Consider the following 24,279-nt stretch of genomic DNA (forward strand, 5'->3'; position numbering starts at 1 on the left):
TTTTTAAATAAAGGGGGGACTTTTGCCAGGTTTTCAACCCCCAAAAAAGGCCCTTTATAGAAAAAGCCGTAGTTACATGGAGCTGGGACCAGCTATTAACCCATGATCATTCCACCCTAGAAGGCAAAAAGCACCCCCAAATAGATTCAGCAATACATGCAATGTACAGAGGCTTGGAAGGGTTCGATTTTCATCAGTAAGTGGCGATAGGGGGTTGGACTAGATGACCTCCTGAGGTCCCTTCCAACTCTAATATTCTATGATTCTATGATAGAGGTTGATTTCACCAAGCGGCAGCAAACTGACAAAAAAACTATTTCCATCGGCAACTGAAATTTACAACCAGGCAAAGTAAGAAAAATGCTGCTTGAGAATTTATTAGCGTTGGATGTAAGGGTGCTATTCTGACACGTGCTGGTGATCGTGCGCGTTTTAATGCTGTAACTTGCTGAATCTTCAAGTCAAGTTGACTGTCATTAAATTAAATGCTTTTTGGCTGAGGCCCGCCCCATGTTGGGTTCCCCCATAACGTCTCAGCCCTGTGAAAATTTAAATAAATAGCAAAACTGCTTAAAACCCATAATTTTGTGCAACCGTGAAAATGTAAATGGGTTAAAAAAAATATATTAAAAAATGCTTAAAATAAACATCAATCGTATCCATCAAAATGATAGACAAATTGAATTCTACCAAGCCTAGACTTGAGTCACAAGTGGGGTTCCTGGGGAGCAGCAGAAGAGCTGCATCGCGCCGGAACGCTTGTCTCTTTCACCAGTGGCAATTGGGCCCCTAAAAGCTATTACCTCCTGGCGTGGCTCTCATATCCTGGGACCCACATGGGACCCACCACTGCATAAATATATCGGCTAGCCACTTGAGGGGGCCCAAGACCCACCTGCGTACAAATCAGTCAGTCACCAGCACAAGACCATTAGGTTGTGATTTCAAAGGCGTTATTATTCTTTATTAGGCGTATTACAGTAGCACACAGAAGCCCCAGTCATGCCCAGGGCCCCAGTGTGCTAGGCCCTGTACAAACACAGAACAAAAAGACAATCCCTGTCCCGGTCACATCCACATTCTATTTTGTCGGGCTTAAATGTCTTTAGGCTTTTTGGGGGCAGGTGCAGCTCCCAGCTTCCAATGGTCACGTGCTACACCAGTTATAAAAGCCCACCGGTTGCAGGGATTTCACCCTAGGAATTTTAAATATCACAGCCAGCATATCTATCTTTGGCTCAAGAAAGGGGTCAGTGGATGACATTTTCCCAGCCTTTGATATACCGCCGGGGAAGCTAGGTGGTCCTTTCTGTATCTCGCTCTCTTCAATAATTCTGGGAAGAGGGGGTGCGAAAGGCATCGGTGAAATCTCCCCAAAAAGGACAGATCATGAGGTCAAACAAGGCATTTACCGCTAGGCCACAGCTTAGCTGGGAGCATGGATATTTACAAGTGACCGCTCGACATTTTGGCTTTTTCTAAAGGCACTCTTTTTTAAAAAAAAAAAAAGAAATTGGCATCTCCTCCCTTTTGACAGATCGCACGTCTCGACACCGGCGCGACTCGACGCTTTCCTTTAACGCCACGACATGGCCGGGGCGGGACGAGAATAAACATTGCACTGCGTGATGAGCGCCAGCAGCCCGGTCCCTCTGGCTAAGCCCTGAGCGCTTTGCGGTACGGACAGCCCGGAGAGCGGAGCCCCTGCAGGCTGAGTCGCTACAACGGGGAAGCTTGCTCCAGCGAGGAAAAGCTCAGGGATAGCTGGGGAGAGGCTGACACGAGCTGTGCCGCGCAAGGCAGAAACTGACTGTTGTACCTTGTACGGCTGCTGGGACCTCACCGAGCGCTTCACCTCGCCCTGGAGAACAGGGACATGAAGGCGCTTGACTCCTTTAAAAGGATTTGAGTCCCAGGACACTATGGGGGAGCTGACACACGCTGCTAGATTCCAGAGGCTGATTCTCAGTGATGTTAAGGCCCCTTTAAGGCTGAATACAGTGGGCCGGGTCAGTCCCCCTGACAATCCTGCCTCCCCATCACTTATGCAGGGGGCGGGACCTCGCCCAGCCAATGGGGAGCTGGCATAAAGGCATGGACCCTAACATAGGGGGACATGACCGGAACACACTGCATTATGGGTACTCCATGCTTCAGCAGGGGCTCATGGGAAACAGAGCGTGAATTAGAGCAGCCCAGAGGCTGCTCTAGTTAACACCAGCACCAGGCCCCACCTCATGAAATCCCAGCCTGAGAGCAATTCATCCACAGACAGACCGGGCTTTCCCTTCACTGGCCTGGCATTGCTTCTCCCTCCTGCCCCAGCAGGCTTGGTTCTAGGGAGCAGCCGGCGAGCAGCTCGGCCTCGACAAGGCACCAGTCCCTCCCAGCATAGGACCCTGAATCAAATGGGGAGGGATCCTGAGGCCACGATCCTGGGACAAGCTCTGGCGGTGCCTGCATGAGATCAGGGGCTCAGGCACTGCTGAGCCGGGCTCTGGCTGGGAACTGATGGCCCTAGAGGGGGAAAAGCCTCTCGAGGCCTTGGCCCCCCTGGCTCACCCTGCGTAGAAGAGTTATGGGTCCAATTCCCCCATACGCTACACCACTGGTGCAAACCAGCCTGGACTGATTTTAACCCCTCGCACACTAGTGTAAATAAATCACTGTGCAAGGTCCAGGGCAATGGGAAATCGGGCCCAGGAGCTTTGGTTTTACAAGACTCCCACTCCTGGGGCGGGATGGTTCAAACTGATCTGAGACAGTGAAGGTATTCTAGATTTTTCCCAGGCCAGGGTCTTGTCTCTCTGCTGGCCCATTCCAATATTAAAGGCTACAGCCTCCGCTAGCATAAACCCGTGTCACTCCACTGACATCAATGGGGCCACATCCGCAGCTCGTGTAAACCGATGTCTCTCCATTAGCACCCATTTACACCACTGAGGGTCCAGGCTGGAGAACAGGGCCGACTCCTCTTCCCCCTCAACCCCCTGGGAGCTGAGTCTCTCTTGATGTATCCCTTACTGAGAGCTGAACCTGGGGCTAAGGGCAAATGCTTTGGGGAAAGAGAAAAAAAAAATCCCAGGGCCCGATTCTCCTGAGCCTCATATCGTCATTTTCACTACAGCTGTCCCCCATGGGATCATGCGACACTAGTGCAAACAGATGCACTGACGGCCGGTGGGGAGGGGTGGGGAGGGAGGATGCATGATGGGCCCTGGGCATTTATGGGGTGCATGACTCTATGGGAAGCAATCAGTTGGGGTTGAGTTGATTTGCAAATGATATTGTGGTGCCTCATGGGAGTTGTAGTTCAGGGGCCTCCAGCTTCCATTCTCCTCTATGAGCCGGGTTTCTTGGTTGGACTATGTCTCCCATGCTGCACCATGGCCAGGGACTCCCACCATGCAAGCCCTCTCCCCGCAGGGAGAGCGGGGTGCATCTTGGGAGACGTAGTCTGACCCAGAAGCCCAGTCTCTGGAAGAGAATAGGAGCACGACCCCCCAGGAGGCATTTCAGAAGGAAAGTAGCACCGGCTTCTGGACAAAAATGTTCAGGACACAAATTTTCACTGGAAGAAAACAACTTTTCAGTGGAAAATTTAGATGAAAATGGATCCCCCCCGCCCCCCTGCCCATGTTCCGCTATGGGGATTAATGTCACTCACACCAAACTGCAGAAAACCCTGTGCAGAAAACCTTCCCGCACCTCCATCCCCTCCCCCGGGCACCCTTCTCTGTCCCCTGACAAACCCAGACCGCTCGTCACAGATCTACACGGGGCTTCGATGGCCCAGCCTTTGAAAAGCTGGTTAATAACCGACGTGCCGCCCAGAGACTGCAGAAACCCTGGGCCATCCAATCCCCTTCAGATCCGTGGCACCCACCTCAACGCCCTGGCAATCAATGGAAACCAAGACCAATTTGTGCCAGCGGTTGGGGGGCCCTGGGCCTGACCCACAACCTCTGAGGTCAGGTGGATGGACTCGCATTCCTCCTCCCTCCGCTGGCCGTGGCTGCAGAGACGGACGAACCCCGTAGCAGGGAAAAGGAAAGGGCTGCTGGCTCCGTTGCGTTTCTGTCATAGGCAAATAGACCCCCCGTGAGGCATCAGCCCAAGAGACCTGCATCGCCCCATAACCTCCCAGCCTATTTATCTATGACGCCAATGGAACCGTGCTGCGAGGGGGGGGAAGGGGGAGGAGCCATAGGTGGGCGGAGTCTGTTATCTAGCAAGAGCAGCTGCTGGGCTGCTGGGGCGGAGTCTCGGTCAGGACCCCGTTCTTGCCGCTGCCGACGAGGGTGGGGTTGGCGTCCAGGCTCTCGTTCATCTTCTCGCAGATAATGTCCACCAGGCGCTCAAAGACCTGCTTGACGTTGATGTTATCCTTGGCGCTGGCTTCGAAGAACTCAAACCCTGAGCGGGGGGAGAGGAGAAAGGAGGGAATGAGACAGAACAGGGGATAAAAACCCTCCTGCATTGGTGAACGTGGACTGAAAGCAACAGGCGGATCCGGCGCCCAGATTTGAACCCGGTGCCTTCAGCATGAAAACTGCAGCCCCTTAATGCCAGAGCAAACAGAGAAACTCCTCATTACCATCTGTAACTACTGATAACGGGCTCTTCACGCTAGCAGAGAAAGGTCTAAGCCCACCCGGCAGCTGGAAGATGAAGCTAGACAAGTTCAGACTGGAAATGAGGTGCACATTTTGAACAGGGAGGGTGATTAACCATCGGCACAATTTACCAAGGGTGGTGCAGGTGGATTCGCTGTTAGCGATCCTGTTTAAAAATCAAGACTGGAGGCGTTTCTAAATGATCTGGGCGAGGGATTCTTTGGGGGCAGTTCTCTGGTCTTGCAGCACACAGGCATCAGGCTAGATCGGCGGGTCCCAACCTGTGGCCCGGAGGGGCCAAAAGTGGCCAGCGGGCTTTTTCAAAGTGGCCTGCCACTTCCCTCCCGCTGGCTGCAGAAGGGAGCCGCCGCCTAAGAACCCAGGCGGAGCAAGTGGCCACGGGGCTACAAGACCAGTGCAGGCTGCTGGTGGCAGCCAAGGGGACGGGAGATCAGCGCTGCCTTCGCCTTGGCTGTAGCAGGGAACACAGCAAAGCGCTCTGCCTGCGTCCATCGGCGCCGGGGTCCCTGCTGGAGCCAGAGGGAGGGGAGATCAGCGCTCCCCCGGCTCCAGCAGAGAGCAAAGCGCTCTGCCTGGGTCCCTGCTGGTGCCAGATTGCTTGAGGAGGGGCAGGACTCTAAAAAATCAGTGCCTTCCGATTTGTCACCCACCGTGACTTAGCTGCCAGGCCCTGTGCTTCAGTGTGTAGTGAGTCACGCATCGACACTAGTGCTTTGCCTGTGAGTGTGTGACGCACACAGAGTCATTTGTCGGTGTAAAATAGTGACTGTAAAAATGAGCCCGTGATTCTAAATATGCAGCAATTTGCCGTCCTGAATGGCGTGTACGACAACACATTTGTTACGCGTCGATAGGCTGGGGGCCCTTCGGGATTGTAAAAATGTGTGGCCCTCAAGCCAAAAAGGTCGGGAACCACTGGACTAAATCACAACGGCTCCTTCTGACCTTGGGATCTAGGACGACACGGGGCAGCAGTAGTAGAGCTTTTATCAGTTGTGTTGGCCACTAGGGGGCGAGGTGACAAAAAGCAAGAGTCTGAAGGGTGGAGAGAGGCCAGGGAGAGGCCCTTTCTGTTCACGGAGAGGTTTGATTGCAAGTCACAAGTGTCGGAGGCCTACGACCTGATTTCGGTGCCTACATCCCACGGATTTCAGAGGGAATTTGGTTTTGCCAAATTGTTTCAGGTGGAGAGAACCCCCCAAAACCGACCCAAAAACATTGGGGGGAGGGGAAATCGAAACGTTTTAATTTTTCATCTCAAAATTTCCTTTTGTTTTTACAAATTAAAACAAAAAGATTTTTAAAAATGCTCCAAGTCAAACACCTTCTGCCGCGCCCCGAAGCGAAACGTTTTTCCATGTTTCCATTTGCTGAAATTTGCGAAACGTTTTGACCCCAAATGAAAGTTCACTCCCGGTTTTTTGGAATCGCCACAAACCGGAAAAATCTGTTCGGGTTCCCAGTCCTCCAGCCGCCTCCCCGCCCGCTGCGGGGATGGAGGCCACCTACCTAGCTCGTCAGCCAGCCGCTTGCCGTCCTCCGTGGCCACCACTCGGTCATCCTCCAGGTCGCACTTGTTCCCCACCAAGATCACCTGGGCGTTATCCCAAGAGTAGGTCTTGATCTGAGTCGCCCTATGGAGCGGAGGTGGGAATTGAACTCATGCCTTGCTCACAAGTCCTGCCCACCCAGCTGTCAATCACCTTCACCCCACCCCACTGACTTCCCCATTAAAAGGTCCCCATTACAAATCCAATGAGTCTTTTGTTGCTGGTGACCCCGCCCCACCCATTTTAAAGGAACTCGAGCCCCACAACCAGGATTTTGCACTACACATCGGGATGTTCCACAGGAGGAATTGAGGGGACATGACCTTCTCCCTGCCCCCCCCCCAACTCAAACTGTTCATTATCCTTTTGAGGTCAGGACTCCTGGGTTCTATCTCCAGCTCTGGGAGGGGGAGTGGTGCCTAGTGCTCAGAGAGGACGGGGTGGAAAAGAGGACTACTTTCGGTGTCTGTGGGCAAGTCACGTCACTGCCTTGTGCCTCAGTTTCCCCTGCTGTGAAACAGGGATCATGAGATGAATAAATACTGACCACCGAATGCTTTACAAACGGGGATCTTTGGGGGGAGGGGGGGGGGGGAAGTGCCTCCATCAGTGCTCAGCGGTGCTAAATTCAGTCCCAAGAAGAAATGGCACACAGAGGGCTTTGTGGGAGTGAAAGCAACCTTCCCAGGGCGCCCCTCCCAGAACAAAACCCAGGAGTCCTGACTCCCAACACGCCCCCCCCTGCTCTAACCACTAGACCCCGCTCTCCTTCCAGAGCCAGGGAGAGAACCCAGGCATCCTAGCTCCCACTAGACCGCCCCCAAGTTTGCTCTCTGCAGACTCAGGCAAGGTCGCTGCGTCAGACACGCTCAAGGCAGCTCCGCTCTCTCGGACCTATCGTGGCAGGCTCTCTGCACACTCAGGCAGAGATCAGTTTTGCTCGGCTCACGTTTTTCTTCACCATCACTAGTCAGACAGCTCATCTTCCCCCAGGGAGACCGTGACCTCGATCCCTGTGATCCCAGGGGTCCCAAACAGGGGCCCTCTCGTGCCTGTAACTTCAATTAACCCGGGCACGACTGGCTTCCCTGGTCCCTCCAGGCACGGCTCAAGATACAAGGGACCATGGGGTCTCTTACCAGTCCTGCACGGCGTTGAACGATTCCTGGTTGGCGATGTCGTACATCAGCAGAAAGCCCATGGCTCCTCGGTAATAGGCTGTCGTGATCGTCCGGTATCTCTCCTGCCCTGCCGTGTCCTTTAAACAATCCCGGCCCGCCCAAGACACACACAAATGAGATTCACTTCTATGCAGGATTCAGCTAACAGGGGAAGATTTCAACCCGCAGATAGCACGGTGGGAGGCTGGTGGTTAATTCCCCCCCCCACCCAAAAATCTGGATATGGTTTCTGCCACAAACTCCCTCCTTCCCCCCCCCCCCCATCTGTGCCTCAGTTTCCCCATTGGTAAAATAGGGCATAACCCTTTCTTTAGATTGTAAGCTCCCCGTGGCAGGGGCCATCTCTCACCAGCTGTCTGCAGGGCTGCTTCAGCCAGGGACCGAGAATAAAGCAAAGCAGTGCATTGTGGGGAGGTGAGAAATGTCAGCTAAACCCTAGGTGCCTGGCCTTATAGGGCTCTGATCTACTCTCCGAAGCAGGAGAGCAGAGATGGGCCTGTTACTGTGGAGACCAGAGATTGCACAGAGGGCTGTGACATAAGGATCTTTTCATTAAAAGCCCTGAGAGCGTCAGGCTGCTACCAGGAACCGGGGCTGGTTTCCATGACAGCTCAGACCCACGTAAAGAGACGTTATTTGCGTGCAATTAAAAAAAAAAGGAAGGCGGTCAGTGGAAATTTTAATGGGCTGCTGAAAAAAATAAAATGCTTCCCAGCCGGGCAACGAGCAGTCTTAGATTTCTGCCGGGTGGAGAGAGAGCGAAAAGAGTGGGGGGCTTGGCTGGACGGGGTTAGGAAGGCGTGGATGCCTGGAGCGGTGTGGGATAGCAGAGGGCACCCAGAAGGGACCGAGCGGGAATCTATCCAGCCTGCCACCGAATGCAGGACTAAAGGGAGGGCGGAGGGGGATGAAAGGGAGCGGATTAAGGCCAGATCTAGACCGAGTGATAGTTACGCCCACATGCAATGGACTCGTAGTGGGGACGCAGCTTAGTAAAGTAAAGCTGTGCTGTATCCCGGGATCGCTTAGTCCATCCCCACCCGCGGGAAATCAGTGATCCCAGGAAAAGCAACATCTCCGCGAGGGGCTTCTGCTGCCACCGGCCAGGCATCACCTGGCTACTGAGCCCTGCCTAGCGGAGCCCACCCGGCACACATCTAAGTCAGGGCAGGCCTTAGAATGGAGGGGATGACACGGGGGTTTAACCTGTGGAACTCACTGCTAGGTGATGGGATCAATGCTCAGGTCTGAGATTAATTTAACCGAGGGGAGTTTAATTTAGAGCGTCAGCTCCCTGGGGCTGTGCAGGCCAGTGCACCCAGAACATGTGAGTCCTAGTGCATGGCTGGGGTGCCTAGGTGCTATCATAATACACCTAATAAATACCATACAGTGCCCAGGGCAATGGGATCCTTGGTCATAACTGAAGCTACTGTAATACACCTATTTATTGACCTCTCTCTTTTTGGGGGGAGGGAGAGAAGGCATTTCAGACAGAGTCCGTAGAGAACCTGAGACACTTCCACTGATCTTTCTGGGAGGTGGCGGGAAGGCATCCATCCATCCTCATTTTTATTAATCCCTCCCCATCCAGCTGCATCCTCTTCAAGTGAAGCACATGCTGAAATACTTATTTAGTAGGAGGACTGTGGTAGCACCTAGGCGTCACGGCCCAGGAGGCAGAGCCCCTTGCGCCAGGCGCTGTACATACGCAGAACAAAAAGACGATCTCTGCCCCAAAGAAGCCAGGATGAAGAGTTAAGCACCTGCTACCATAATGCTGCTACGATGTGTGCCCTTGATCTAAATCCCCCATCCCTCCTAGTGGGTTCAAGTCAGTGCCCAGAGAGGGCTTCCCTTCTCTAAAGCTGCTTCTCCGGGTCCCTCCCACCCCGCACAGCAGGGCAAGATGTTACGGTGGAAAAAGCACCCTGGGCCAAATTCTCTGCTGGCTGGAGTCCGTGGAGTTCCGGCCTGCAGAGGTTCCGGCTGCAGCATCGAGCCAGGCAGCCCTTCTCCAAAAGGGAAATCTTGTGGCAGCCAGTTCTACGGGCTAACCTCATCGACAGAGGGAAAGCGAGGAGGTAGACCCAGTCCAGGTTCTGGGGTGGGCATTAGGGGACAGGTGAGGTTCCCAGCATGAAAAAACAAAAAACAAACAACAACAACAAAAACACCCAGTGGCAATGAGTTCCACAGGCCAAAACAGAATACAAAGTGGGCGGCAGATTGGGTGTGGGCGTGGCAGGGGACGTGGGCAGGAGAGGAGGAGGGGGAATCTTTTTTGGGCAGAGGGTTTGGATGATGGTGCCCCAGTGGCATTTACTGGAACCAAGGTAACACCAGCTGCTGCCCTCGTCAAAGCGCCCACAAGCCGGTGCCATTACCTTGGTGACGGCAAGAGCCCTTCAGGAGCAAAGGGACTCTGGACTGTCCCCCCTCCCCTCCAGCAAAAGCCAGCGACAGCTGCAGCTGTTGCGTGGGGAAGGGATGTTTACCCTAGGCACCGGAAGATCCGGCTGCACTTAGGGGCTGAGCTGCAGCTGCCGGCCATGGAGATAAGAGGGAAAGAACGGGCTGATCCAGTCCCTGCCACCTGGGACAGGGGGACAGAGCGGCCCCCGGGGCCTCAGCAAGATGCAGGCCAGGTCCTCAGCTCAGCCATAGCTCCGGCGAGGTCCACGAGCCAGGTCCAACGTGGGGGTAAAGCGACCTAGTTCCCCCCGACTCCCGTGGAGAGATGCTGACCGACACCCGCTGGGGGCCGGGACCTGTGTTAACTTTGCATTCAGAAATTTAAAAAAAAAGTCTTGAAAAGTTTCATCCTCCACAGAATGGGAGGTGGGGCCCTTCCCCTCTAGGAGACACCAGCTCCAAGCCAGCCCCAGGGCGGGAGACTGGCTGGCTCAGAGGGTGGGGAGGTCAGGGCATTTCCCTGGAGGTGCCCCGAACAGCTTCACCCAACGGACGAGGGTGCAATCATTACAAGTGCTGGAGTCCCGGTCCAGGGACCCCGAACTGTCGAGCCACTCAGAGGCCCCCCCACCTTCTCCTGCCGTGGGGGTGCTAACCTGGCCAGGTCCCCTCCCTTCCCCCCTTCCCCGGCGCTCACCCAGATCTGCAGCTTCACCCTCTTCTCGTTCCTATAGACCGTCTTGACTTTGAAGTCGATGCCCACGGTGCTGACGAAGGCCGAGGTGAAGGAGTCGTCGGCGTAGCGGAACAGGAAGGACGTCTTCCCCACGCTGCTGTTCCCGATGATCAGCAGCTTGAACATGTAGTCGAAGTTCTGGTCGGCGGCATCCTTCTGGGCCTGCCGGGTGTCGTTGGCGGAGGCCATCTGGGGGAGGAGAAGGGGCGTCCGCATCAGCGGGGCTGGGAGTCAGGACTCCTGGGTTCCCTCCCCGGCTCTGGGAGGGGAGCGGGGTCTAGTGGTTAGAGTGGGCAGGCTAAGAGCCAGGACTCGTGGGTCTCATTCCCAGCTTGCCAAGGACTTTACTCTGTGACTCTGAACAAGCCATTCTGCCTTCCTTTCCCCCTCCATACGAAAGGGGGATAATACCTACCAGCCTCCCACCGAACACCCCAGCTGGCAGCGAGGCTAAGAGAAGCCCCAACTTGAGATCATTCCTCTCTCAGGGCCAGCTAGGAAATGCAGCATCTAGAAGAGGGGACGTGACCCGGGTTATTGGTGTTTGAGGGGAGGAAAGAAAGAAGTTCCCCATTCCTCCTCCTTAGGAAAGCCCTTTCCGGGAGCAGCCGATCCTCAAAGATCCCCCTTCCGGAAGAGTCATTTCCCACCAGCAACGCACAGATCATCATTGGATCTGGGGAGACGTAGACTGTCAATCCCTTGGGGCAGTGTTTGTCCAGCACCTAGCGCAATGGGTTCCTGGCCTGTGACCACGGCGCCTAAGTGCTACCACGATACACCCAATAAACAACGGCTCTTGGGTTCTATTCCCAGCTCTGGCCTGCTGAGTGACCTTCAGCAAGTCACAGCCCTGGTCTGTGCCTCAGTTTCCCCTCACAGCCTTTGTCTCATATGTTATTTGCATCACAAGAGTCATGGCCCAGGACTTCATTGTGCTGGGGGCTGTACCTTATTTACTAGATGTATTAGAGTAATCCCAGTCATGGCCCAGGAAAGGCCCCCATGGTGCCAGGTGCTGTACAAAGACAGAACAGGCTAATTAGCTCTTGCAGGGATTGTGGACGTGCAGCACCCAGCACAACAGGACCCTGACCTTACTCCCTAACCACTGGGCCGTCCTTCCTTCCTATTGCAGGGATCTTGTCCGTGCTCTGGTGTAGCACAGGTCGGAGACTCTCACCCAGCAGCTCTCGGGGACTTGTTCAGTCGCCCGTTTCCTGTTGTTACCTGCATACCCTTCTCCTCCCGCAGAGACAATTGCTCTCCCACCCAGGACTGCCCAGATTCTCAGGCTGGGGATGTGTCACATCAGGGCGGGGTGTGCGTGGGAGGATGTCTACGCTCAAACACAGCTGTTTGCTAACTGGGACGTGGCAGGAGCGGTGGAGCCCGTCCTTCAAACCAAACCAAAACCAAAACTCGTTTTCCTCGAGGGAGAAGGGAAGGAATCCGCTCCCGGAGGCGGGGGGGGCTCTGAGAAAAGAATGGCGGGCATGGGGCAAAGGCTCTGAGCTGCAGGAGATCTGGGTTTGAATCGTGGGTGGCCAGGGACAAGCTGCTGGCATTTTTCAGACAGGCCCAAGTGCCAAGGTGGGGGCTGAGTGAGGCCGGTGGGATATTAGACACCCGAGCTGTTTTCTGAGGGGAAAAGAGATTCTTCAACTGAGACTTTTTGCCAGAAAACCATCTGCTTCCTGCAGAAAAATTGGATGTTTTCCAATCACAAACCAGAACGCCCCTCAGCCTCATGGGAGTTGTAGGGCAGGTGCCTCCTGCCCCCCGTTCTCCCCCTTGGCCCAGGTCATCAGTCGGACTACATTGCCCATGATGCACCAAGGCGGCGGGCTCCCATGATGCACCGCCTCCGCTCCCAAAGAGTGTTCCCTGGGTGCTTCATGGGAGCTGTAGTCCTCTGAAAACCAGGCCGTACAGAGTTCAGCAGACGCACAGTGTGCACAGCAGGTGTCTTCCAGCAGTGACTTTAGCTCTGGGGGTCCAGGGCTCGTCTCTTAGAATGTGTGTGTGCAGCCCCTGGCACACTGGGGGACCCGATCCCAGAGGGGGTCCACGTAGCCCCCGATCTCAGTCAGGCCCTCTGTCTGCTACCATGCCGGTTAGGATTTCTCATTCGGCCGCAGCGCTCTGGATGTGATCTGACGCGAGGCACAGAGGGAGAAGAAATGCCCCAGGCCCTCTGGAGTTTGCAGAGCGGGTTAAACCCTGCCAGGCCGGACTGGCTTTGTAACTGCTCTCCCCACGGCTCAGTGAGTCACGCACACAACCCTGTGCCAGCAGGTTAGAACAGCCGCCTGCTCCTAACCCAACCAGCCCAACCAGTTCGGATCCCCGGCAGCGACGGGCCAATCAAGCGAAGCAACCTCGCTGGCTCCTCCTCGGCTTGGGCTGCCGGGCACAGCTCCCGGGCTCTGCCCTCCCAGAGCCGCCGCGAAGTGCCACGGAGAGGACACCAAGGTGGGGCTGCCGGTTCTCAGTCCCGGGGACGTTGGGCGAGGCATTCCCCTCTTTGTGCCTCAGTTTCCCCTCTTGTCCTTTCCTTGTTTCACTAGTGAGCTCTTTGGGACAAAGACCGTCTGACTAAGAGTCTATGCAGCGCCCAGCACTGGGGGGGGAACCCAGCATGAGAGAGGCCCCCCGATTGCATTCAGGGTGCTGATTTTGGGGAGGGTCGATGTAGTGCCTGGTACAATAAGGGCTCTGGCCTCAGTCAGGGTTGATATGCTACCGTGAGACAGCTCGTTTTGCAGGTATAGGTTGTGACACCAGAGTTCAAACCGAGTTCCACGATGCCCTTAAAGCTGGGGTTCGACTCTCTCCACTTCACGTGAAAAAATCCGGCGTGTCGTCCCGCTGCCCACTCTCGGAGGCCAGAGCAAACTGGTAGATTGCTCGGCCAGTCGCTGCTGTTTAAAGATCCTGGCTTCATGCTAGCTGGGTCTCAGGGCACGGCTGCCTCTGTCCTGCCGTGCCTAGAGGCAATGCTGCGAGGGGAAACTGAGGCAGGGGGAAGCCCTGAGATCATAGCGCCACTGGGACTCACCACCGCGCTCCTCCTATCGGGAGAGAGGAGACACCCCAGTGTAGCGCTCTCATTGGGGCTCTTGTGTAGGGGGTGGGAGCTGGGGCGCAAGGGGGGGGCTGTGGACGGGGCTGCCACGCCGCTGCACTGCAGGAGGAGGAGGGGTGGTGACGGGAACCGGCCCCCAGCACTGCATGGCGGGCTGGCGCTGCTGGGAGCTGGCCCGCAACCACCGCGTGGCAAGGCGGGGCACGGGCAGGGCGGCCGCAAGCCAGGAATTTTGGGCCGACAACCAGAGCAAAGCAAAGGAGTGACTAACCGCGGGCGGCCCTGACTCGGCCTGGGCTCCCGCCCCACCGGGTGGAGACTCTATTGCAAGAACTAACAGGGCCGGGGGGCGGGAGGGGGTGAAGCACCTAACTCCAGGAGAGCTGAACCTGGGGCGCTGAAGATCTCTTGGCTCAAGCCCCCCCCCCGGAAGGACTCCAGTCTCCTATAAAGCAGAGTAGGTCTTTGGTCCGGAGACTCAGCCCATCCGAGGTTTATCCGGGGGGGGTGTAGCAGGCACCCAATGCACAGGGACCGGGACGAGGTTCTGGGTCTGCCCAGTGAGGGGGCAGTTAGGGTCGGCCCAGCTGTCTAGAAATGGGAAAGGGACACTCCCGGTACCCCAGGGGCAGCTGGGGGTCAGTGGAAGGGCCCCAAATCTTTGAGTCACTTGGACAATCAGGGGGGAGGGAGGGTTAATCCTTGTGTGGGGCAGGTCCCTGTTCCGTGCAGTGCCCAGCCCAATGGGGACCCCCCCCATCAAGGCCTTTTGCACCCCTGCGGGGGGGGGGGGGAGGCGTCTCTCAATAATGCCGTAATACACCAAAGAGTGGCACCTGCCTAACTGCACTGCACAGTCCCTCTCTGCACCAGAGTGTATCTCCCCCCCACCTCCCAGTCTCACATCAGACCAGGAAGCCTCCAGGCCAGATCCCCACTGGCGTAACACAGCGTTGCTCCCCTGCAGTCCGTGCAGCTGGGATCCAGCCCTGTATAAATGTTGACTCTGCCAAGCGAAGGGTTTGAGGGGGTGCCTCCCTCCCTCCCCCGCAGCTCCCGGAGAGCTGCAATTTGCAACCACAGGTAGCCCAGGCAGAGGACAACACACACCTGGGATCAGCTGATTCCCCGAGGTACCACCTCTTACACCTGATCGGGTCACGCACCATGTCCCGGCTCCGCCAGCCGGCCCTGGTCCCATGCACCATCGGGCCGCTGCTCACGCACGGTGCCCATTCCCTGCAACGTTCGGCAAGGCCACGACACACTCACCTCTCGCTATTAGGTGTGTTACAGTAACGGCTAGACACACCCTCCCCTGCCAGATAGAGGTTGAGGGCCCCATTGTGCTGGGTCTGACGCTGCACACTCAGAGACGCTCAGTCACTGAGCGGGGACGGGGCAGGGTTGAGCTGCGGGGGTGTGGACAGCTGCATCTCAGCGCTGGGCGAGGAATCTCTGTATGAGCCGCCCCCCAACGCACCACCCCAGAGGCAGCCGCATCTCTGCGCCAGGTGAGGGACCCCTCTGCCATCCCAGAAGGGGTAGAGGGGCATGGCAGATATTTATACAGGGATCCCTCACAGGGTAGTGAGATGCAGCCACTTCTGGGGTGAGGAGCAGGGGCTGTTTATAAAGGGATCCCTCACCCAGAGCCCCTGCCCAAAGGGGTGATTCTAGTAGGGGCATTTTCCACCCCCTTTGCACAGCCTAGAGGGGCCTGAGCATGACTGAGACTAGGGGGACAGCATCCTGAAGGGGTTAAAGTTGCAGGGCACAGAGTGCTGGGGGGGGGACAAGGCAGGGCTGCTCCGTGGTGGGCGCAGTGGCTGGGAAATGAACCCCAGGCCAGCCAGGCTAAAAATCCCCAAAACCAACCAACCAAAACCCAGCCCCCAAACCTGGCAAGATGTGTCATTCTTGGCAAGAAATTGCAGGCTGTTGGCTCCCCGGCAAATAGTGCTGTCACCCTCTTCCACACGGGCACCTGATGCAGAGACAAGCCAGGGAGGAAGGGGCCCGGCACAGCTCGAATTAGTCACCTGCCTGCAGGGGCGGGGTTCTCATCACAGGTGGTCGTAAGAGGGTGCATACGGCAGAAGAGCTCAGCCATGCTGTTGCTGATCCCAGACAAGGCGCTCTCACCTGGTGCTGAGATGCAGCCGCCTCTGGGGTGGGACGTGGCGGCTGTTTATACAGGAATCCCTCACCCAGAGCTGAGTTGCAGCAGCAGCTTCCGGCACAGCGGCTGTTTATACAGGGATGCTTCACCTGGTGCTGAGATCCAGCTGCCTGTGGGGCGGGGCGGGGCAGCTATTTATACAGGGATCCCTCGCCCAGCACTGAATGATTGCAACCGGGGTGGGGCACAGTAGCTGTTTATACAGGGATCCCTCACCAAGAACTGAAATGCAGCAGCCTCTGGGGTGGGGTGTGGGAGTTATTTATACAGGGATCCTGGCCCCGGCACTGAGTGCCTGGGGCTGGGACATGCGATAGGGCACAGGCGCTGTTTACACAGGGATCCCCCACCTACAACTGAGATGCAGACACCTCTGAGGTGGGGCGTGGGCGGCTGTTTCACAGCGCTCAGCGACACCGTGTAAAAAGCGAGGACACCGTCTCCAACGGAGGCACTGTGCACGCATGTGGGGAGAATTTTAAGGGGGTGGCTTCAGGCGGGGTTTAACGCCCCCCCTGGCATAAAGGGCCCTAGGATCTTGCTGGCTGGATTCTCCTCTCTGCGGTTGGGATCCCAGCAAGAGGAGCAGTTCCTGCCTGCTGAGAGGCGAGCCTGGCCCCGGAGGAAGGCTGGAGGGACACATGGAAGCGTGTTGGGAGCAGGTTCAGTGGGAAGGGGGGTGAAGAAAGAAGGACGCGTTTTAACTCTGGGAGGATCTGTCCAGGCCCTGATGGACTCTGATCTCCCATCATTTCACCTTCCCTCCCCATAGATTTTCCAGGGGGCCCCCACTCTGCCTGCAATGAGGGGGAGAAAATTGCTATGCACCCTACATTTGCAGATCAACACACACCAACCAATGCCCGGTGCATCCAGGGGGGGGATTATCCCCGCTGTGCTCTCTGTCTAGACAAACCACCGACTAGAACCGGCCCAGCCACGAAACCCACAGGAGCCGCCCAGCCAGGGGAGTCCTGGGGCTTTAGCCTCCGACACAGACTCTCTTTAGCATGCTGCTAGTTTTCTAGCCAGACGTACAGCACCGGCCTCAGCAGAATTACACACACTGCAACATCTCAGGATCTGAGCTCCCCTGCTTAGGTGTGATTTGCACAGGTCCAAGCATAATTTTTTCGGGCCCAGTACAAATTTGTAACAGGGGCCCCCTCCCACACACATAATGGGGGTTGCAGCCTGGGCCAGGCCTCCCAGAGCCTCTGGGCCCCGGTAAAGTGTACCCTTCCCCACCCCCCCATGTGGGGGCCCTGCACACAGGTGCAACTAGGAAGCGGTTGGAGCTGCTGGTTCATCCCCCAGGGTCTTGGCTTCCACTGCTAGCCCGTGGCCAGCTGCGATGGGGGGGGGGCAGGGGGTAGAGGGAGAAAACCTCAGAGAGGGGAATCCCTCGCAGGGGCAGGTCTGGGAGGATCCTGTGCAGGGGTGCGAAGGGCGCTGCTGGCTCGGATGCCCCCGCGGTGGTTGGTTACACGCTGACATTGGAAACGGCCCTGCTGTAAGAATGGGGGAACGGGAGGTGCAGGGAGGCAGGATTGCCCAGTGGTTAGGGCACTGAGTCTCGGGAGAGCTGAGGTCAATTCCCTGCTCCGTCACAGACGGCCACAGGGTGACCTTGGGCAAGTCACTGCTCTCTGCCTCAGTTTCCCCCTGGGGATAATAGCATTGCCCTGTCTCGCAAGGGGGCGGGGAGGATATGCACAGTAAAGATTGGGAGGTGCCCAGATACTGCAGTGATGGGGGCCAGCTAAGCACCTTATTAGCTAGATCTGCGTGAGCCACGGCTCCCTTTCCTGTCATGTCAGTTTTCCCCCAAATCAATGAGCCGAGTCCACGGCCCCCCCCCTCCTCCCCTCCCTGGGGATCCTGGCCCAAGAGACCCAGCGGGCAACAGACTCGAACCTGGAACCCCACCATGGGCGGTGGCTCACGTGGGCAGAACTTAGTTTGTGGGTGGAGCTTGGAAGGGCCCCTCCCTCCAGTCCTCCACCGTGGAAGTGGGAAGGAATCCGGCTGCTGGGGCAGACCCCACCCAACGATGAGTGCGGCGTGATCTGCACCGCGTCACCACAAGAGGCGGGCAGCTGCCCCCACCAGGCGAAATCCCAGACCAGGAGAGGCTGCGGCTGCACAAGAGATCGGAGCTGCCCTGCCAGTTTGATGCCCTGGTCCTGCCCAACAGCCTGTCTCCCTCCCTTCCTTTGCCAAATGGCGCCTGCGTGGGGGCACGGATGCCACGCCCCTGCCAGTGAATGGTGCACATGAATCATGCCTTCCCAGGGGCAGGCAGCGGGGGGCGCAAGCTCTCCCTGCTGGGCAGGGCTCTAAGCTCCCTTTGCCCATATTCTGGGCCCTGCCCCTGGTGTAAGGTGACCCTACGTCCTGATATTATTGGGACCGTTCCGATAACAGGGGCTTTGTCTAATACAGGCAACTATACCATCCTCCTCGCCCCCCTGAAAAAAAAGCGTCAGGGTTTTTCACACTAGCTGATCATCCCACCCTGGGTGTCAGCGAGAGCAGCCTCAAGGCTGCTCTAATTGGTGCTCCGCCCCGGGGAGCAGACAGCAGCGCAGGGCTGGTGCAGGATCCTTAGGGGCCACAGAGACCAGTGGTAGGGGGGGGAAAATCGGGGGTGGGGGGGACCTTTAGAGTGACCTGAGCACAGAACCAGACCCCATCCCTTGACGGAGGCCATGGAGGAATGAGAACCCAGCCAGGCCCACAGATCCGGGCCCCAGCCAGTCACTGAGAGATCCAGACACAAGGCAAAATGCCCTGGAAGCACCCAGTTGCCCCTGAGGTTCATCGAAGAACCGAGGGTGCCCCCCGCCTCCTGAATCAACTCTTCAGGGGAGCGGCCATTCCCGTCTGGCTCCCCTCCCGAGCCCTGCCTGGGACGCCAGCCGGTTGCTTCCCGCCAGGCTTCGGGAGCTGTCACCCTGGGTTGCTTTATTGCCAGCTTCCTGCAGCCTTATCAGCCGAAAGGGACTTGGCAAACTGCCCGCGACTCAGCCAGTCATTTTCCCAGTCGGGATTCGATTCGGTGGAGGGGAGCAGACAGCAAGCGTGACAAAGGGCCCAAATATCGGGGCTGCCCCTATGAAATCGGGGCGTCTGGTCACCCTAATTCAAGGACCCTTCCCACCTCCACCCACACCACCTCCCCGCAGCACACCCTAGGGGCCAGGAGTTTCCCAAAGGGCTCAGCTGTGGGTGGAATGGCCCCGAGTAACAGATGAGTGATCCCGATTAAGTCCACTGAGGATCTAGCCCGTTGTCATCCGTCGCTCGGTAGCACCTGGAGGGTCTCAACCGAGATCGGGGCCCCTCGTGCCCGGCGCTGCACAGACCCCGACTGTGATCAGGGCCCCAGCGTGCCCGGCGCTGCTCCCCCAAGCAGAAAGCGTCTGTCGCCCATTCAGTGAGAACAGGGAGGGGGGGCCATCCAGCAGCCCCTGCCCGGCTCAGAACCCAGCCCGCAAACGGCCGAAGCCCCGGGAAAGTCCCTGCCGCCCCTCGGCTCCCCCTGCCCGCCTGGAAACCTCCAAAGCCCGGTCCCGAGCCGGCCAAGTTACCTCGCCAGGTGCGTGCGAACCTCCCGCCGGGCTGCGTCTCCTCTCCGCCCCCTGCTCTCCGCACCCGGATCCGTCGCTCCCCTGCCCGCCCGGCCGGAGCAGACGGAAGGAAGGTGCGTCGCAGCCTTTTGTCTTTCCACACCAGACCTCAGCAATCGACTTTCCGCATCGTCCAACCTCCCTCGGGCTGATGTGGCTGCACTGGGGGAAGCCTGGCCCGGCCCGGCCCGGCCCCGCCTCCCGCGTCTGGCTGGCGGGGCGGTCCGGACAGCGCCTTGCGCCAGCAAAAGCAGGGCCAGGTGTAAACGGACCTGAATGGAGAGGGAGTGACTGCGCCGGAGCAGGGGGGGCTGGTCCCCGGCTAGGCTGGAGCCTGGAGAAATCAGAGCCAGGACCGGGCAGTACCGCACAGTGGGCCCGATCCCCGGCTGGTGTAAATCAGCATCGCTCCAGTGCAGTCAGTGGGGCCCGATCCCAACCTGGTGTAAATCAGCATCGCTCCAGTGCAGTCAATGGGGCCCGATCTCCACCTGGTGTAAATCAGCATCGCTCCAGTGCAGTCAATGGGGCCTGATCCTCGGCTGGTGTAAATCAGCATTGCTCCAGTGCAGTCAGTGGGGCTCAATCCCCAGCTGGTGTAAATCAGCATCGCTCCAATGCAGTCAATGGGACCTGATCCCCAGCTGGTGTAAATCAGCATCTCTCCAGTGCAGTCAGTGGGGCCCGATCCCAACCTGGTGTAAATCAGCATCGCTCCAGTGCAGTCAATGGGGCCTGATCCCAACCTGGTGTAAATCAGCATCTCTCCAGTGCAGTCAATGGGGCCCGATCCCAACCTGGTGTAAATCAGCATCGCTCCAGTGTAGTCAATGGGGCCTGATCTCCACCTGGTGTAAATCAGCATCGCTCCACTGAAGTTAGTGGGCCTGATCCCAACCTGGTGTAAATCAGCATTGCTCCATTGCAGTCAGTGGGGCCCGATCTCCACCTGGTGTAAATCAGCATCGCTCCATTGGAGATCTCCATCAGGCGTAAATGAGCATTGCTCCATTGGACTGATGCCGATTTACTCCACCGGAAGATCTAGCCCATTGTTACCGAAGTCGCTAGACACCGGACCGAGCTGAAGGCCCCCCTCCCCCCGCGTGCCGGGCCGGCACAGACACGGCCGGGACAGTTTTTGCTCAGTTCAATTTTTTATGTCCTCAGGATCAAACGTTATTATTGTTATTTATTAGGTGTATTACGGTAGTGCTGAGACACCCCAGTCCTGGCCCAGGACCCCACTGTGCAGGGCACTGTACATTATTGGGTGTATTACGGTAGTGCCCAGTCATGGCCCAGAAAACACACTGCCAAGGCGTTTTGGTAGAAAATTTTTGGAAACCCCCCCAAGATGTCTCGTTCTGACTCGGGCCAGCCGGAAATTTCAGAACGCCTGGATTTCTGGCGGGAAATTCTGAGTTCTGATCCACTTGAGGGGGGCAGGGGGGAAGCCATTTCCCCTCTAAAGAATTTTTTAAAAAACATTTGGAACCAACTTCTGTCCCTTGGCGCTGGTGGTGGTGATGTTCCTGGCGCTCCCAGAGAGAAGTTAGACAAAAACATAAAATACCCTCGCTGGAAGGGTGCGGCGTGATGCTACTTCGTTTCTTAGCAGACTGCTAACACCCAAGACTAAAAAACAGAGAGAGACAAAGCAGGCTGCTCCCTGAAGGCCAGTTCAGCCCCCTGCCTAGGCCCAGGTTCCACGCTTCCTTACAGACCTCCTGGTCTGCCAGCAGAACCCGGAAAAGCCCCCTGAAATGTAAATGCCAGCTGACAATTTGCAAGCCCGTTTCAATACACTGCGGTTATTAGCCTCAGCGAAAGGAGTTCTTGTGTCAACAGCGTGCGCTGAAGGAGGAAGAAGCGATTGCTCTAAGAACAAGCAATGCGGAATGACAAACCCTTGCATCATAACCAACCTTGCACAACGCAAAGGAGCCAGCGAGCTCGACGCTAGAACGCAGGAGCCTTACTGGCCATGCAGTTTGCAAGCTGCCCTCTTGCTCCTACATCTTCCCGGATCCCAAACTCTGCCGCTTCCCCCACCCCTTCTAACTTCCTTATAGCTGGGGCCAGGCCTAAGAAATTCTCGCACCAGAGAGAGCACGTGCTAACGGAGCCAGTCCAGAGCTCCCCAGATGCTGCATGGCCTATCTGAATCCTGGAGAGCTGGGAACAGCTGCTCCGTGCAGCTGGTCGGGAGTTTTTCCACAAAAACTTGGGTTTTTTTCCACCTCTGCAAACACCCATTCGCACCGACTGAAACTTCTCGCAGGAAAGGGTTTTTTTATTGATTTTTTTTTATGCAATTTTGAAGGGAAAAAAAACATTTTCCAACTGGCCAAACATCCCGTCTGGACATTTTCCGAACAAGAATTCGGGTTTCCTGGGTCGACAGGATGGTTGGATTTGAAACTGACGCGCAGCAGAGAAAAGAGAGATGAAAGCGGTCAAAGTGAAAGTGTTCTGGAACGGTCCAAATGAAACGGTTGGATGGGCCCGAGGTGATTTTTTTCCCCCCAGGCTTTTTCAGCCCAGGAAAATGTTGGAGATTTAAATGTTTTGTCCTGATCTGGGACAGGAGAATAATCCGCTAGTGTGGACGTTTTTGCAAGCCAGGAAAGTGCTTGCCAGCCCAGCTCCTCTGCTGTGACTGAATGGGAGGAAATGGTGTAGAGGGACCTCCCTGCTGCGGAGGGAGCTCCTGATAAAGTCAAGGGCTGCTTCTTATTGAAGGATCGGCCCCTTTCAAACGTCCTCCCCCACTTCTGCGGCCTGTGCAGGGGCCCTCCCCAGCTGGTGTGAAACTGGGTCTGGGGGGCCGCAGCACATTGCGTTACAGCTGTTGTCAGGAGATCAGGAGTTGGAGCAGCCCTGAGCGTGGGAATCAGACAGGACCCAGCGTGGGGAGAACAGGAAGGTGGCTCGAAGATAAGGCTGCCTCCAACCACCTCTGTGCATACCCCATATGCAGGGAGGGGTTAGGGGAGAATTAGGTCTCGGGGCCCAATCCTGCCTTCTCTAGGCGCTACTAGCTCCCGCGCCCCTCCCAGAGCTGGGGAGGGAACCCAGGAGTCCTGGCGCCCAGCTGCCCTGCGCTAACCACTAGACGCCACTCCCCTCCCAGAGCCAGGAGTCCTGGCCCTGGTGCAATGCCCTAGCCACTGCTCCATGCTGCCTCTCTTGGCAGCTCTGCCATCTCCTGGCACATTTCATCCAGGCTAGGCTCACACGGTTGTTTACAAGTGCCAGCTGATTGCAGGGCAGGAGGGGACGGGGCTACGAGTGAGCGAGTTCCTCCTTCATTATCGCCTTCCCCAGGGTCAGTTGCTGCAACCTCTTTCTGCCGTGGTTCCCCGGTGAGACAGAAGGGTGGCCATGTGGTTAAGATGCTGGGCTGGCAATCAGGAGCTGTGGGTTGGTGCCCCTGCTCTGCCACTGATTCCTTGTGTGCCTGTAGGGGGGAGTCACAGTGTCGTGCTGGGCCTCAGTTTCCCCACATGTGGAACACGAAGATACTTACCTTGCCTACTTACTAGGGCAGGGACTGTCTGTCATTCTGAGCCTGGCCCAGTGGGTCCCCGATCTTGGCTGGCCCTGATCTCGGTCAGGGTCCGTGCAGTGTTCTCCTTGTTGTCATAATGAATAGTAAGTGACTTACCCAAGGGGACTCAGGGAGGCTGCTTCGGAGAGGAAGGATGGCCCAGTGGTTAGAGCACCCACCTAGGCCATGGGAGAATTGGGTCCAAGTCCCTGCCCCACCACTCCCTGCTTGGTGTGACCTTGGCCAAGTCACTTAACCGCTTTGTGCCTCAGTTTCCCCCATCTGTACAATGGCGATAATCACCTTCCCGTGAAGCAGTGCTGAGTCCCCCGATGGAGCTGTGCATCGTTTCCACCAGGATCTGGCCCCAGTGATCCCCCTCTCCCTCCGTAGAGTGATCCCCTTTGCACCAGCAGGGGATCAGGCCCCCTGCTTTCTGTGCCCTCAGCTCCTCTCCTGAGGCTGTTTACAGCCGGTTAAACCTCTGCAGTTTCTCTTCTCCAGCACGAGCAGCCAGCCCTCCGGCGGCTCTGCCAGGGAGGATGAGCGATTGCTGAGCCGTCTCTCTGCGCCAGCCCTGCAATGCAGCCCCTGTCCACGCCCCGGCCTGCAGCCAGTGCCCAGACTGGCCTGGAAGTCGCTCCCTTAGTGCTGCCTGAAGGCGTGATGGTGAAATCAAGGCCCAGTGATGCTCATGGGCAGGGGCAGAATTAAAGACCCATCCTCTGAGCCAGGCCCCTGGCTGGTGGGAACGGGCATCAAGGCACCTATGCTGCTTGACCCCTACCCAGCAGCCAGAGGGTTAATGCCAGAGGAAAGCTGGCCACAGGCTGTTTATGTGCAACAACTTCTACGTTCTCTGCCTCCCCTCTGGGCCCCAGGAGGCAGGGACTAGCCACAGTGCAGGGCACCCGGGCCTCGCCTCTGATCCACCCCCTATGGACCCTGGGGGGCAGGGACAAACACCAGCACAGGGCACCCGGGCCACACCCCTGATCTGCCCTTCCATCCACAGGTTACAGCTGGGCCCAATGTGAGGGCAGGGCCTTTAGACCAGCCCCCCACCAGCTGACTAGGTCTCCCTGCACAGGGGGGAGTCTCAGGGGCCCATGTTAAGGCCCCTGTAGGCAGCGCAGAGGGACCCAAGCATAGCCAAGAACCGGGCTGGATCCTCCGGCAATCCTCCTGCTGCGATCCGGGCTGGGGTCTCACTGCAAAGCCAGGGTGCCCCACAGAACACCTCCCCTCTGTCGGGGATCCCCTGGGCTCCAGCACGGCTTGGTCCCCTCTGCGAGGAAACCCAAC

The 24,279-nt window shown here is 57.1% G+C and overlaps 1 protein-coding gene across 5 annotated transcripts; it reads right to left on the reverse strand.

Moving 5' to 3' along the window:
• Nucleotides 1–2,414: 2,414 nt before the first annotated feature.
• RAB3D (RAB3D, member RAS oncogene family) lies at nt 2,415–19,514 on the reverse strand. 5 transcript variants are annotated; one of them, XM_067560442.1, is made up of 6 exons: nt 19,383–19,404; nt 10,935–11,029; nt 10,481–10,708; nt 7,327–7,445; nt 6,147–6,271; nt 2,415–4,416 (listed from the first exon to the last, which is right to left on the reverse strand). In XM_067560442.1, exons 3-6 carry the CDS (start codon nt 10,706–10,708, stop codon nt 4,229–4,231), a joined length of 660 nt encoding a protein of 219 aa, XP_067416543.1. In that variant the 5' UTR covers nt 10,935–11,029; nt 19,383–19,404; the 3' UTR covers nt 2,415–4,228. The 5 variants fall into 5 exon arrangements, with proteins under 5 accessions (XP_067416543.1, XP_067416542.1, XP_067416539.1 ...); XM_067560441.1 differs by lacking the exon at nt 19,383–19,404 and adding an exon at nt 15,509–15,532; XM_067560438.1 differs by lacking the exon at nt 10,935–11,029 and having other exon boundaries at nt 19,383–19,514.
• Nucleotides 19,515–24,279: the final 4,765 nt, after the last annotated feature.

This window comes from Emydura macquarii, unplaced genomic scaffold, assembly GCF_026122565.2.
Source record: "Emydura macquarii macquarii isolate MOO-44397 ecotype Brisbane River unplaced genomic scaffold, CSIRO-AGI_Emac_v2 contig_2292, whole genome shotgun sequence".
Lineage (NCBI taxonomy): Eukaryota > Metazoa > Chordata > Testudines > Chelidae > Emydura > Emydura macquarii.

Bases quoted from the DNA above. Each gene is read 5' to 3' on its own strand.
- RAB3D (XM_067560438.1), bottom strand. From the start codon at position 10,708: ATGGCCTCCGCCAACGACACCCGGCAGGCCCAGAAGGATGCCGCCGAC. The intron at 7,446-10,480 runs GTGAGCGCCGGG...GATTGTTTAAAG, and splicing joins GGGTGAAGCTGCAGATCTGG to GACACGGCAGGGCAGGAGAG. The intron at 6,272-7,326 runs GTAAGAGACCCC...TCCGCTCCATAG, and splicing joins TTCAACGCCGTGCAGGACTG to GGCGACTCAGATCAAGACCT.